At 46.0% G+C, this 13,905-nt stretch overlaps 1 protein-coding gene across 1 annotated transcript in view; it reads right to left on the bottom strand.

Moving 5' to 3' along the window:
- The window catches only part of fkbp15b (FKBP prolyl isomerase family member 15b), an 83,787-nt gene that overhangs the window by 64,587 nt on the left and 5,295 nt on the right, over window positions 1-13,905 (bottom strand). The window contains exons 2-5 of the mRNA XM_067969536.1: window positions 7,987-8,096; window positions 1,544-1,622; window positions 995-1,064; window positions 785-859 (exon numbers count right to left, since the gene is read on the bottom strand). Coding sequence (XP_067825637.1) covers window positions 785-859; window positions 995-1,064; window positions 1,544-1,622; window positions 7,987-8,096 — 334 coding nt within the window. The remainder of the gene's footprint in view (window positions 1-784; window positions 860-994; window positions 1,065-1,543; window positions 1,623-7,986; window positions 8,097-13,905) is intronic.

The raw sequence follows: 13,905 nt of genomic DNA, 5'->3' as shown, positions 1-13,905 counted from the left end.
AGAGGGGGAGGGGGTTTGAAGTAGGAAAGAGAGGAAAAAAGTTAAAATAAGTGAGGTCCAAAATCATCGAGTTAGTACAACCAGTATTCTGTTCAAAGTACCAAGGACCAGCAGTTACAAACACTAATCCACTGTTCTAACATTGGACAGTGGCGAGAGAACAAGACAGGACCTTGGATGGGAACATGCCACTTCCGTGCAACTCAATATGTCCAGATCCAGCCGTTAACAGAAGCTCAGGGTCATCGCCAACATCAACAGAGGGCAAGAATGCGACAAGCACTGCACCAGGAATAGCAGGTTCCCAGTACCACAGTCAACATAAAAGGAAAAGAAAACTGAACACATTAGGACTGCCATGAATAAATGTAGCGACTTAACCAGAATCTCACCAATATTTAAACAAAAAAAGGTTAAGTCAAAAGAATCAATGTCCAAGGTTTTTTTTTAAAAAAATGCTGTTGATTAAACATTTTACATCAACGAAGACGACATAACCCTAACCCCAAGATCCTTCATTACCTTGCGCACAGATGAAGTAGATGCCCCGAGATTACTTGTGATGTTAGTGTGAGGGAGTTGGACTATCAAGCTCAGTAACTCCTTCCAACCAGCACCCAATGATGTTACCAACAGAAAACAAAAATATTCTCTTTCAGATGATTTTAAAGGAGGCAACACTGCATCAAGCACAGAGAGGGCAGAATGGTCAAATCCCGACCAACCAACAAATCATTAGCAGATACAATCCATATTAAATAATCCCAAAGAAATCGCTACTCACGGTAAAAGTGAATGTCGGATAGATGCGAGCAACAGCAACCCGTTTCTGTTGGTTGACGTACAGGAGAATCTTGTACTTTAGGGGTCGTAGAGGGAAAAAAAAAATCAGCTGACAAGCAAAACGCACGCAGAACTAGATTCAGATTATTCTTACGACTGAAGGGATGACCGCATCACACAGAACCCCCTCGCCCTTATTTGTCAAACCCACCTCTCCAGAAGCATGGTTTCCAAGAACAGCAGCTCCCAGCTTCCCCTGCTTCACATACTGACCATTCACACTGCAATACAACAAAGAACACAATCAGTACCCGATCCAGAATTCCAAGATCAGGACACCCACATGCAAACTGTTAGTCAGTGTCTTGTGTCAACTGGCTCTTTATAAATCTAGTGACTATGAATTTAAGTACTTCAGGGTTGCTCAACAATAAAATATTCTCTTCCAGTCCTCACACTCAAACTGGTCCAAGCAGCTATTAAATCATCCTTTATACTATAAGGCTCTATAAAGTTAGATTAGGTTATCTGTCCTACAACAACCTTGTCATCAAGAATTCATACCCCACCTAGACTTAAGAAAAAAGTTGTAAACTTTTACCCAAGGATGAGCCGCTCGACTATACATAGGGAGTGGCTCCAATCCCCACATCTCTCTACAAACGCACAGGTGACCTTTAACCAGTCTCTTCATCCCACTTCCTCACTCAGAAGGCCCTTACCCATCCTCAGCTGCCCTGCCCTCCATAACAGTACTTACTATTGGTACGCGAGTACTCCAGTCGCAAACAGAACTGCCGGAGGACCACCAGTGACTGCTGGCTTCTGTGAACCCGCTCCTGCAGAGAGAAAAAAAAAGATGTTTTGAAACTAAACAAGGTTCTCCACACTTAAAGCGCCATAACAGCCACTGGCACTGCAACCCTGCAGTGAATGACTACAGCACCCAACGTCACAGAGGACGGAGCAATAGGGCGGCTTGGGTCGCAATTTATAACGCCAGTCATCAAACGCTGTCTGCCGGTTACAGTATTCCAACTCCAGACACTGCAACATTACATGGAAACAAACTGGAAGCAAGACCAACCCAACAGGAGCTCCCCTCCACCAAAACAGCAGACAGAGAAGACACAGAAATCATTCACAAGGCAGTCAACCTATCGGCATGAAGGTTTCAACCTAGCAGAGAGTAAAAATCGATAAAAAGAACAAAGCAGCTGCTTGTCTGTGAGGAATCTGATTCAAAACCAAGGTGAAGGGAAACTATTCCTTTTACAATATTTTAATATGACAAATATAGCGTGATGCACTTGGGTAAGGACAATTCCAAGAGTGTGTACACTATGCAGGGTTGCTGAGCAGAAGGCCCCGGGTGTTATCGTGCATGATCCATTGAAGGTCCATAATAACTAATGCTGTGAGGCTATTATGAAAGCAAAATGTATTGCCAAGGAAATTAAACATAAAAGAAGAAACACAATCCTTTTGTATAAGGCCTTGGTCAGAAATACCTTGTCCAGTTTTGGTGGGGGATATAGAGGCCCTGGAAAAGGTTCAGAGGGCGGCTGCTAAATTGATACCTAGCTTAAGATCCCCAGTTACAAAGGCAGGCTTAGGAAAAGGCTTCAACTTTGTAAAAGCATAGACTTCAATTTGATTGAGGTGTTTAAAACAATGAAAAGGATCACTCATTCCCAAGTGGATGTGTTAGGGAGGACCAAGAGACATAAGGGAGGACCAAGAGACATAAGTATAAGTTACAAAACCATAGTAGTAGGTTAGACATTAGGGGTTACTTCTTTTTGCAGAATCACGACCGTGGGAATAAATTGCTGGCACGTACACAGTGTGGATTCGCTGCAAGCATTGAAAGAGAGAGCTGGACGAATTCCTAAGATAGGGTTGCCAACCCATTAGGATTGACCTGGAGTCTCCAGGAATTAAAGATTAATCTCCAGGACACTGCTGTGAGCAACCCAGGAGAAAAATCATGGGTGCATTAAAAAAGTGTTTTTTTTTTCATTTTCTTTGAACACTTTCACTTATTAGTTAGAAAAATATTGGGGGATGGCAAATAAAGGCTGTTTGACTGACAGTCAAGAATCACCCAATCGGGTAATGATTTGCTTCCCAATTGGAGTGGGAAGGAGATTGGGCGTGTGGTGGTTGGAGGCAGAGAGTCACGTGTTGAAACCAATGTCCAAGCAGAGTTGGCAATTCTATTCTGCGAGTGGCCTGCATATAGAAGATAGGTGGGTCATTGGGGGCAGTCAGTGTCAGTCGCTGTGGTCTCCTGGAGCTTTTTGAATGCCAACAGCAGGGGGGCGCAGAATGGAATTTCCCAGAGTTTTCCCCCAAATTGGCCCAGGAGATTGCATGACTGTGGGGGGGCAGGGGTAAAAGGTGTGTGGAAGTGCAGGCTCAATGGATCACCTAGTCTTTTTGGCATGTATAACATTGGTATCTCTCTCCATTCCTTGCTGCTATTCTCCACTACAAACCGTCTTCTTAAACCCCTCTCTCCCCTGCCTCCTCCACCCTCACCTACAAGTGCGAGGAGCTCATGGATTACTCGGTCACTAAGATTGAGACCGTCCGTTCAGTTGCCTCTGCCGCTTTCCTCCCTTCCCCAGCCCGCCAAGTCAAACTTCCCCTACAGTTCACCCCCACCCTAGTCCTGAACTCACATCTTTCTCTCCTATCTCACCTCATGCTCTCTGAGCTCATGACCACGAGACCCACCTCCTGCTCCCTCAACCCTATTCCCACCAAACTGCTGACCATCCAACTTCCCTTCCTGGCCTCCACATTAGTTGATATTGTTAACGGTTCCCTCTCCTCGAGCACTGTCCTCTCCTCTTTAAATCTGCCATCATCACTCCCCTCTCCAAAAAATAGCCCAGCCTTGACCCCTCTGTCCTTGCAAACGACCACCCCATCTCCAACCTCCATTTCCTCTCCAAAGTCCTTGAACATGTTGTCATCTCCCAAATCCGTACCCATCTTTCCCACAACTCCATGTTTGAATCCCTCCAATCAGGTTTCCGCCCCTGCCACAGCACTGAAACACCCCTTATCAAAGTTACAAATGACTGTGACCATGGTAAACTATCCTGCCTCATCCTTCTCGACCTGTCTGCAGCCTTTGACAAGGCTGACCACACCATCCTCCTCCAACGCTTAGAATTATAGAAAGTTACGGCATAGAAGGAGGCCATTCGGCCCATCATGTCCGTGCCAGCCAAAAAAGAGCTATCCAGCTTAATCCCACTTTCCAGCACTTGGTCCGTAGCCCTGTAGGTTACCGCACTTCAAGTACTCATCCAAGTACTTTTTAAATGAGTTGAGGGTTCCTGCCTCTACCACCCTTTCAGTCAGTGAGTTCCAGACCCCACCAGCCACTGGGTGAAAAAATTTCTCCTCAGCTCCCCTCCAATCTTTCTACCAATTACTTTAAATCTATGCCCCCTGGTCACTGACCCCTTTGCTAAGGGAAATAGGGAGTGCACACCGATCGCGGCCCGGGCAAACCGCAAACGTGTTCGGTGTGCGGACGGGGATCGTCCAGTCTGGTGAGGCAGGAGTGCGGCCACGCCCGGGAGCGACCGTATGAATGCGGGGACTGTGGGAAGGGATTTAATAAGCGTCTCCAGCTGGAGACTCATCGACGCCTTCACACCGGGGAGAAGCCGTTCACCTGCTCAGTGTGCGGGAAGGGATTCATCAATTCCTCCCACCTGCTGACGCACCAGTGGGTCCACACCTGGGAGAGGCCGTTCACCTGCTCCCAGTGCAGGAAGGGCTTCATCAATTCCTCCCACCTGCTGACGCACCAGCGGGTCCACACCGGGGAGAGGACGTTCACCTGCTCCGTGTACGGGAAGGGGTTCACCCGCTCGTCCGACCTGCAGACACACCAGCGAGTTCACCGTTGATGGCAGTGGTCCGATTCCCAGGACTGAACCTTGCTCGTTCAGGCAGCTGGAGTTTGTTGCAGCTGATGTTAATAACCCCAAGAACTGGGCTGGATTTTAATATTCTGGACTTACATCTCTATGCCTTAGAGAGGGCGCAGAAGAGATTCACTAGAATGATTCCAGGGATGAGGGACTTTAGTTACGTGGAAAGACAGGAGAAGCTGGGATTGTTCTCCTTGGAACAGAGAAGGTTGCGAGGAGATTTGATAGAGGTGTTCAAAATCATGAAGGGTCGAGACAGAGTAGATGGAGAGAAACTGTTCCCATTGGCGGAAGGGTCAAGGACCAGAGGACATAGATTTAAGGTGATTGGCAAAAGAACCAAAGACGACATGGGGAAAAACTTTTTTACGCAGCGAGTGGTTAGGATCTGGAATGCGCTGCCCGAGGGGGTGGTGGAGGCAGATTCAATCATGGCCTTCAAAAGGGAACTGGATAAGTACTTGAAGGGAAAAAATTTGCAGGGCTACGGGGGAGTGAGACTAGCTGGACTGCTCTTGCAGAGAGCCGGCACGGACTCAATGGGCCAAATGGCCTCCTTCCGTGCTGTAACCTTTCTATGATTCCTTTCTAGGACCTGCCTATTCACTCTATCTAGTCCCATCATCATGTTATACACCTCAATTAAATCTCCCCTCAGCCTCCTCTATGCCAAAGAAAACAACTCCAGCCTATCCAATCTTTTCTCATAGCTAAAATTCTCCAGCCCTGGCAACGTCCTCGTAAATCTCCTCCGTACCTTCTCTACTGAAATTGCATCTTTCCTGTAATGTGGTGACCAGAACTGTATACAGTACTCAAGCTGTGGCCTAACCAATGTTTTATACAGTTCTAGCATAACCTCCCTGCTCTTACATTCGATGCCTTGGCTAATAAAGGAAAGTATCCCATATGCCTTTTTAACCACCTTATCTACCTGTCCTGCTAGCTTCAGGGATCTGTGGACATGCACTCCAAGGTATCTTTGTTCCTCTACACCTCAGTACCCTTCCATTTATTGTGTATTCCCTTGCCTTGTTTGTCCCCTCCCCAAATGCATTACCTCACACTTCTCTGGATTGAATTCCATTTGCCACTTTTCTGTCCACCTGACCAGTCCATTGATATCTTCCTGCAGTCTATAGTTTTCCTCCTATCAACCACACGGCCAATTTTTGGATCATCTGCAAACTTCTTGATCAAGCCCCCCACATTCAAATCCAAATCATTAATATATACCACAAAAAGCAAGGGACCTAGTACCGAGCCTTGCGGGACTCGTGGAAACGGCCTTCCAGTCGCAAAAACACCTGTCAACCATTACCCTTTGCTTCCTGTCACTGAGCCAATTTTGTATCCAACTAGACAGACACTTTGCCTTGAATCCCATGGGCTTTTACTTTTTTGACCAGTCTGCCATGTGGGACCGGATCAAAAGCTTTGCTAAAATCCATGGACACTACATCAAACACGTTACCCTCATCGCCCCTCCTTGTTACCTCCTCAAAAAATTCAATCAAGTTAGTCAGACACGACCTTCCCATAACAAATCCATGCTGACTGTCCTTGATTTATCCGTGCCTTTCTAAATGACGATTTATGCTGTCCCTCAGAATCGATTCCAATAATTTGTCCACCACCGAGGTTAGACTGACTGACCTATAATTACTCGGTCTATCTCTTTCTCCCTTTTTAAACAACGGTACAACTCCACGCATAGGTTACCTTTTTGGTCTCTATTAGGCCCTACTCTTTCCTTAGTTATCCTCTTGCTCTTTATGTATTTATAAAATATCTTCGGATTTTCCTTAATTTTACTTGCCAGTATTTTTTCATGCCCTCTCTGCTTTCCTAATTTCCTTTTTAATTTCACCCCTGCACTTTCTATACTCCTCCTGGCTTTCTGCAGTATTGAGCTTTTGGTGTCTGACATAAGCTTCCATTTTTTGCCTTATTTTACCCTGTGTGCTCGTCATCCAGGGGCTCTAGATTTGGCAATCTCACCCTTTTTCTTTGTGGGAATGTGTTTACTCTGAACCCCCACTATCTCCTCCTTGAATGCCTCCCACTGCTCTGACACTGATTTACCTTCAAGTAGCTGTTTCCAGTCCACTTTTGCTAAATCACTTCTCAGCTTAATAAAATTGGCCGTTTCCCAATTTAGTACTTTTACTCCTGTTCTATTTTTGTCCTTTTCCATAACTATGCTAAATCTAACCGAGTTATGATCACTACCAGCAAAATGCTCTCCCACTGATACTCCTTCCACCTGTCCAGCTTCATTCCCTAAAACTATATCCAGGACTGCCTCCTCTCTTGTTGGGCTTGCTATGTACTGGCTAAAAATGTTCTCCTGAATGCAATTTAAGAATTATGCACCCTCTTGCACTGATTGTATCCCAGTTAATATTAGGGTAGTTGAAATCCCCTATTACTGCCCTATTGTTTCTGCACTTCTCAGAAATTTGCCTACATATTTGTTCTTCTAGCTCCCTCTGACTGTTTGGGGGTCTATAGTACACTCCCAGCAGTGTGACTCATCCGTCATCCAGCTGGGTGGGACAACAGTCGCCTGGTTCCATCGTTATCGATCCAGTCGTAGCCAGAGAATCACCTGCAATGGCTTCTCTTCCCGATGGCATTACCTCCTTCAGTAGGCTCCAACTGCTGGCTAAATATGCAATTACATAACCTTGTCTTAAACACTAGGACTCTAACTTCAGAAAGGTCACAATTCATGGGTGGATTAACCAAGGAATAAGTTTTCAGGTGTGGCTGTAAATGACAACAGAATGATGAGTCAACACTGACGACAACCCCTCAAGCTCCCTCCCCATTATCTATGGGTCTACATACAGGGTCTGACCGTTAACACGTCTGCTGAAGGGTAAAAGTTATTGCATAGCTTGAGTGTCCAAACTACAGCCTATATGGCTACAAGCAGCCTGTGAGCCCCAGTTATCTGGACCAAGAAGCCAAAGGAATTAAGTTCTATTTGTGCTAATACTTGTTATTCGTGGCTAGTTTGTGGGCCTGAGTTTTGGAAAGGGCTGTTCTTAGTGCCATGTCCTCTTGGTGGATAAATCCTAAATCAGAACGAGATCTGCTAGTGGTATCAGCAACATTAGATATTATGTAAACGAATGGGAACATTGATTTACACTTTATATACAAGGCCCCTAAGGTTCCATCATAGAATATGCGCCCCAGAATGATGTGCTCCCCTCCTCCAATCCCACATTCTTACCCGGAGGTGGTGTCCCTTTCTTCGGCTGCTTGGGGGCAGTGTACTGGAAGGACTCGTTCCCCTGACCTGTGGCTACCTGATCCATGCCGAAGAGAGAGGCCAGTTTGGCACTGCAGGGAGAAAGGGCAAAAGTTAACAAATCATCCACCAGGAGTCCACAACTTTTCGAACGACATGTTGGAAAGGGAGACAGACGAGCAAAGTCTGCATTCAAGCCCCAGTTGATTATTTTGCAACATTTCTTGTGGCCTCCTGAGAAGCAAAAATATTTTTTTGAAACGTAAATCTGAAAACTAAAATAAAACAAATTCAAGATAGAGACAAGATTATTGTATTTGGGAAATAACACTGCTAGGCAACAGGGGCAAAGCAGCAAAGGCCCAGTATTCGTCAGTCAACGTAATGAGTGTGGGAAAAGTAGCTGTTCATCTGCATCTCCAAGTGACAAACCTATCCGTTTTGCAAGATTTATGATCAGTCCACTGTTCCCTCCCGTGCTCAGCAATACACTGGATTAGTGAGGAACTGGAGTCTGTATACAGGATGGGGAAGGCTTGCTAAACAGAGAAATAAACAGGGAGAATAAATTCTGATCAACCATCCCACACACAAGTCCATGTATGGCAAATTACAGGCCATCAGGCCCAACTGGTCAATGCCGGTGTTTATACTCCACACGAGCCTCCTCCCACTCTAAATATCTCTTCCCACCCAACCTCACCGTCTGCCCCCTCAGGTGGACTCGAAAGATCCCATAACACTATTCTGAACAGTAGGGGAGTTCTTGGTCAATATTTATCCCTCAACAAACATCACTAAAAGACATTATCTGATCATTATCACATTGCTGTTTGTGGGAGCTTGCTGTGCGCAAATTGGCTGCCGCGTTTCCTACATTACGACAGTGACTACGCTTGAAAAGTACTTCTTTCTTCTTTCTCCTTCCTTCCTTCCTTCCTTCCTTCCTTCCTTCCTTCCTTCCTTCCTTCCTTCCTTCCTTCCTTCCTTCCTTCCTTCTCCCTCAAGTTTATCCACAGTGTACTAATCTTTGTTTGTATATTATTAGGTAGTCACAGGGTGCAGCTGAATACAACTGTAACAAGGACAGGTTACTCATGAATTAGTCTTGAGCACAGAAAGGCTGGGAGAAATTTTACTGCAATACCAAAAGGCAATGTTTTCCACAGTCTAATCCTTGTACCAACAAGTGGCTCAGCAACTAACAGTCAAATCTGCATTTAAGCTTGTGTAGATGTGACAGCCTACGCATCATGCCATTGTTTGGGAGAGCGCTGCACCGGCAGGTCGAGCTACGCGTGATGTGCAGTGGGACTTTGAACTGCATCTCTTTCGTTTCTGTAATCAACGTGTAAGTCTGACTCGAGCACAAGCAACTCGTGACGCTGCTGCAGTCAAACTCTAATCAGTATGGTGACGTTAAACAACACGTCATACACCATACGTGGGCGGATGAACCACTCTGTGCAGCACTGCACACAGCACACATCCAGAAACAGAGCACGGCGGGCGGGAAAACTCTTAATTGGCAAATAATCAAGTCACAAACTGGTTGTACGGATCTTCCAGTCCCACGTGATTCAATGGAGACAAGTGCTGCTGAGATGCTTAAAGTTTGGGCAGGAAAGCCAAATTTTGATGGGGACTATTACAGGAGTGGAGGTCCCTTTAACATTACATTCAGTCAGTTACCACACCTTCAGAAATGAGGGCAGAGAGGGGAATAAGATAGAGATTAACCATGAAGCCGGTGGGGGAGGGGGGGGGGGGGGTGGGGAGGGAGGAGAAAGAGGAGAGCGCAGCACAAGACCCAATACTTGGGGTGGGGTAGGGGAGATACAATCCAATGCCTCCATCAGCTCATTAGGCAAATACACTGTGGGGAAGACCAGAAATTCCTAAGTTTGATTCCTGGTTTCTTAAGCCAATCTCAGCCATTGAGGGCTCCAACAGCTGGACTCACCATTGCCGGAGATCATATGTAATACATACCATCCCTGTCCGATACTAACCCTTGGGTTTCATGCCACATGTACTCACTGCTCCAGCGTCCCAGCATCTCTGACATGGTCTGGTGATCGCAAGGAGTATAGGTGCAGAGCCACGGATCAGCGAGTCAAATATCACACATTCGTGCAGAATGTGGCAGCTCCCCGGGCAGATTCTGAGCAAATCAAACATGCCAGAGCTGGGAGAGCCTGACGAGAGGCTCAATCAAGAAGCAACAGCCCCCTGACGACTGTCTACGCGCTAACTAATTGAAAGCATAGGGCGATTCTTAATGGAGTTAGAGAATGTTCCACAATAGGACAGACACTCCAATCTCAGAGAATGACTAAACTGCTTTCATTCACTCCAATGCTGCAAGATATTTTTCTAATTGGGAACAGCCACATTTGGCACAACTGCATTCAGAATTTCATAAACTGACAAAACTCATTTTTCTACTCTTCAGTTTGCTACACTTTCCATTTTTTTTGACCAAAGAGATTGATTTTTTTTTTAATGAGACAGCCTACCCGGGTGTGAACATTTAGTATCATTCAGTGATGTTACAGCACACCAGTGGTCCAAGACAGCTTGCAGACTTGCATAGCACAGGCTCACACTGGGTGGAAGCCACTGCCATACAGCCAAAAAGGGGCATAAACTAGAGGGCAAATCACTCTCTCTCACTTCATAGCAACCTAGAGGTCAGAGGCTGGGTATTCTGCAGCGAGTGACTCACCTCTTGACTCCCAAAGCCTCTCCACCACCTACAAGGCACAAGTCAGGAGTGTAATGGAATACTCTCCACTTGCCTGGATGAGTGCAGCTCCAACAACACTCAAGAAGCTCGACACCATCCAGGACAAAGCAGCCCGCTTGGTCAGCACCCCATCCATCACCTTAGACATCCACTCCCTCCACCACCGGTGCACCGTGGCTGCAGTGCATACCATCTACAGGATGCACTGCTGCAAGTTGCCAAGGTTTCTTCAGCAGCACCTCCCAAACCCACAACCTCAACTATCTAGAAGGACAACGGCAGCAGGCGCATGGGAACACCATCACCTCCAAGTTCTCCTTCAAGTCAAAAACAAACCTGACTTGGACATATATCACCGTTCCTTCATCATCACTGGGTCAGAATCCTGAAATCCCCTACCTAACAGTACTGTGGGAGAACCTTCACAACATGGACTGCAGCTGTTCAAGAAGACAGCTCACCACCACCTTCTCAAGGGCAATTAATGCCAGCCTTCCCAGCGACACCCACACCTCGGGAATTAATAAATAAAAACCTGCTCAAGTGGCACTGACAAGAGTCTGGGTACGTAAAGCTCAGCCAAACCAAAACAAGAAATACCAGAACCCTGCTGGATAGTTAAGACTTTTCAGAACAGAGTTAAACATGATAAGAGAAACCCTGTTCAACACACTCCCTGGTGTAGTCAGTACTGGAATTCCCCTGTTTCAACAGTGAAGCCTCCTTTTTTCCATTTCTTTGGGTGTCAGATTTCTTGGAGCTTCTGAACTTCAGATGCACACAGACAGAGTTGCGTGGACTCATTCAAACAAGATTCCAGAGATGCCAACACACTACAGCACAGAACACGCTTGCATCAAAATTGGCAAGCCTCCAACTTCTATCCCCCCCAAACACATGCAAAAACATTTACAGTCGAGTGAGTAGTATCCCCGAAGCCTGCTCTAATGAAAAGGATCCGATGTACTCAAACATCAGTTGACAGACCTGGACTTTACCCTAGATCAGTCAGCAAAACACAAAGAACGTCAAATAGGCACCAAACGAAGAATTAGTGGAGGATGAGCAGAAAATCACTGTATAGCTGACAAGGGCATGGAGGGAGAGAAACTTTTCCTTTAAGAGCAAGCTGTTCCTTTAAGACCCAAGACGGCATAGTGCTAACACGGCCCATTGACTAACTTTTCCTTTCTAGAGACTGCTAACCCAAGTACAGCCAATCGGAGAGAAAATCTTAACTCAAAATGGTAAAGAAAAGGGCAGCAAATCGAAATTGCTCAATGATCTGGAATTAAGCAACAAGGTACTGGAAAATTTACAGAATTAAGGAAAAGCAAACTTGTGTAACCTGTAAGATTATTTATTAATTTCCTTTTTGCAGTACCTTCCCTCTCCACACAGTCACCCCTGAGTATCCCAAGGTTCCACCCTTGGCATCTTTCTTTTCTTCATCCACATGCTGCCCTCAGGCAACATCAAAAGCAAACATGGCTCAGCTTCCAGACGTCAATGACCCAAAACTTTCCACTTTGGCATCCCCCTTGATTCTCTGAGTGCAGTGTCGTGTGACTGCCTGCCGAATATCATTCTGCATATCCAGGTCAGAGCTTTCTCCAGATCAACATCGGCAATACTGAAGCCACCCTGTTCAACTCCCACCTGAAACCTCAGACATGGATTCATCCCTCTTCCCGAGGCTGAAACCAAATGGTGCAACGTCAGTGCCCTGTTCAACTCTGAGCGGAGCTTCCAACCATACATTCAATCCATCACCAAGACCACCGACTTCCACCTCCACAATATGGCAAAATTCATCCCTACCTCACTCCCAATGCACCCTTGGGTTTGATTTCTTCAACGGTCACTTCATCTCCCAAGCTCCACCCTACATAAACGCCAACTCATCCAGAACTCTGCTGTCTGTATCCTATCTTGTACCAACACCCACCTATCACCCATGTCCTCGCCAATCTCCACTGGCTCCTTGGTCTGTCAAACACAACAACTTAAAATTATGACCCTCATTTTCATATCCCTCCATGGCCTTGCCCCAACCAAACTGGCAGTCTCCACCAGCCCTACACCCCAGCACACTCCCTCCATTCTTTGGATTCTGGTCCCATGCCATCATGTGCCTAACCCCTCCTTCTGGTCATCTCTCAATCACCTTCCAAAGCCTCCTCAAAAGTATCGCTTCAACCATGCATTTGATCAACTCCCACAACTGCTCTCCCACTTCCTGCTCAGTGGGTTCCCATTCCCTGTAAACTGCTGCGAGGCATTTGTTGCTGGAAGGTTGCCACATATGTGTTTATTACAATTATTTTATCAATAGGCTTTTACTTCCACCTTTCAGTTCTGATTGAAGTGATATTGTTTCAAACTGCAAGCAGTCTAGTGTCCAGGTTTAAGACCAGAGCAATGCAAAGATAAGCACCTGCCTAGATATCTCTGGATATTATAATTATAACCTACATTTCTGGCCGGTAATTATAACTCTAGGTGTAAATCTCTAGGAACAAAAGTCACTGTGCAAAACAGGACCATGACTCAGGAGACATTTCTTCAGCTTAATAGAAAAATGAAAGCTAGAGTTTTGAGTCTAGAATTCAGACGCTCTTCCTTTATGTTTTGGTACAGATGATGTGCTCTAAACGTAACTTCTCCCTGACCCTGCAGCAAAGGGCTAGGTCTAGAAATCACTCCTGTGAGAAGGGTGTCTGCCCATTCAACTGGAGATATTGCATATTGTTGGAGGCAAAGGGATTGTAAAAAAAGAAACAAGCACAGCACCCAACAACTCCGCAGAGGTCCAAGTCTGGAGTAAATTACTAACCTGCACCAACTATTAAACCAGGTTCAATTCCCTTTGGTTTTGTTGCGTGGACAAGTGCACATACTCCAATACAGGGTTTACAAAGTGGTTTCCATTTGTTTTAATTGCCTGGGACAGCCCAGTGCCTTTTTTTTAAAAAAAAATTCGTTCATGGGATGTGGGCGTCGCTGGCGAGGCCGGCATTTATTGCCCACCCCTAATTGCCCTTGAGAAGGTGGTGGTGAGCCGCCTTCTTGAACCGTTGCAGTCCGTGTGGTGACGGTTCTCCCACAGTGCTGTTAGGAAGGGAGTTCCAGGATTTTGACCCAGCGACAAT

The sequence above is a fragment of the Heptranchias perlo genome, chromosome 31 (assembly GCF_035084215.1).
Source record: "Heptranchias perlo isolate sHepPer1 chromosome 31, sHepPer1.hap1, whole genome shotgun sequence".
Lineage (NCBI taxonomy): Eukaryota > Metazoa > Chordata > Chondrichthyes > Hexanchiformes > Hexanchidae > Heptranchias > Heptranchias perlo.
Note: the sequence above shows the minus strand (reverse complement) of the source record. Positions and strands in the feature narration are given on the sequence as shown.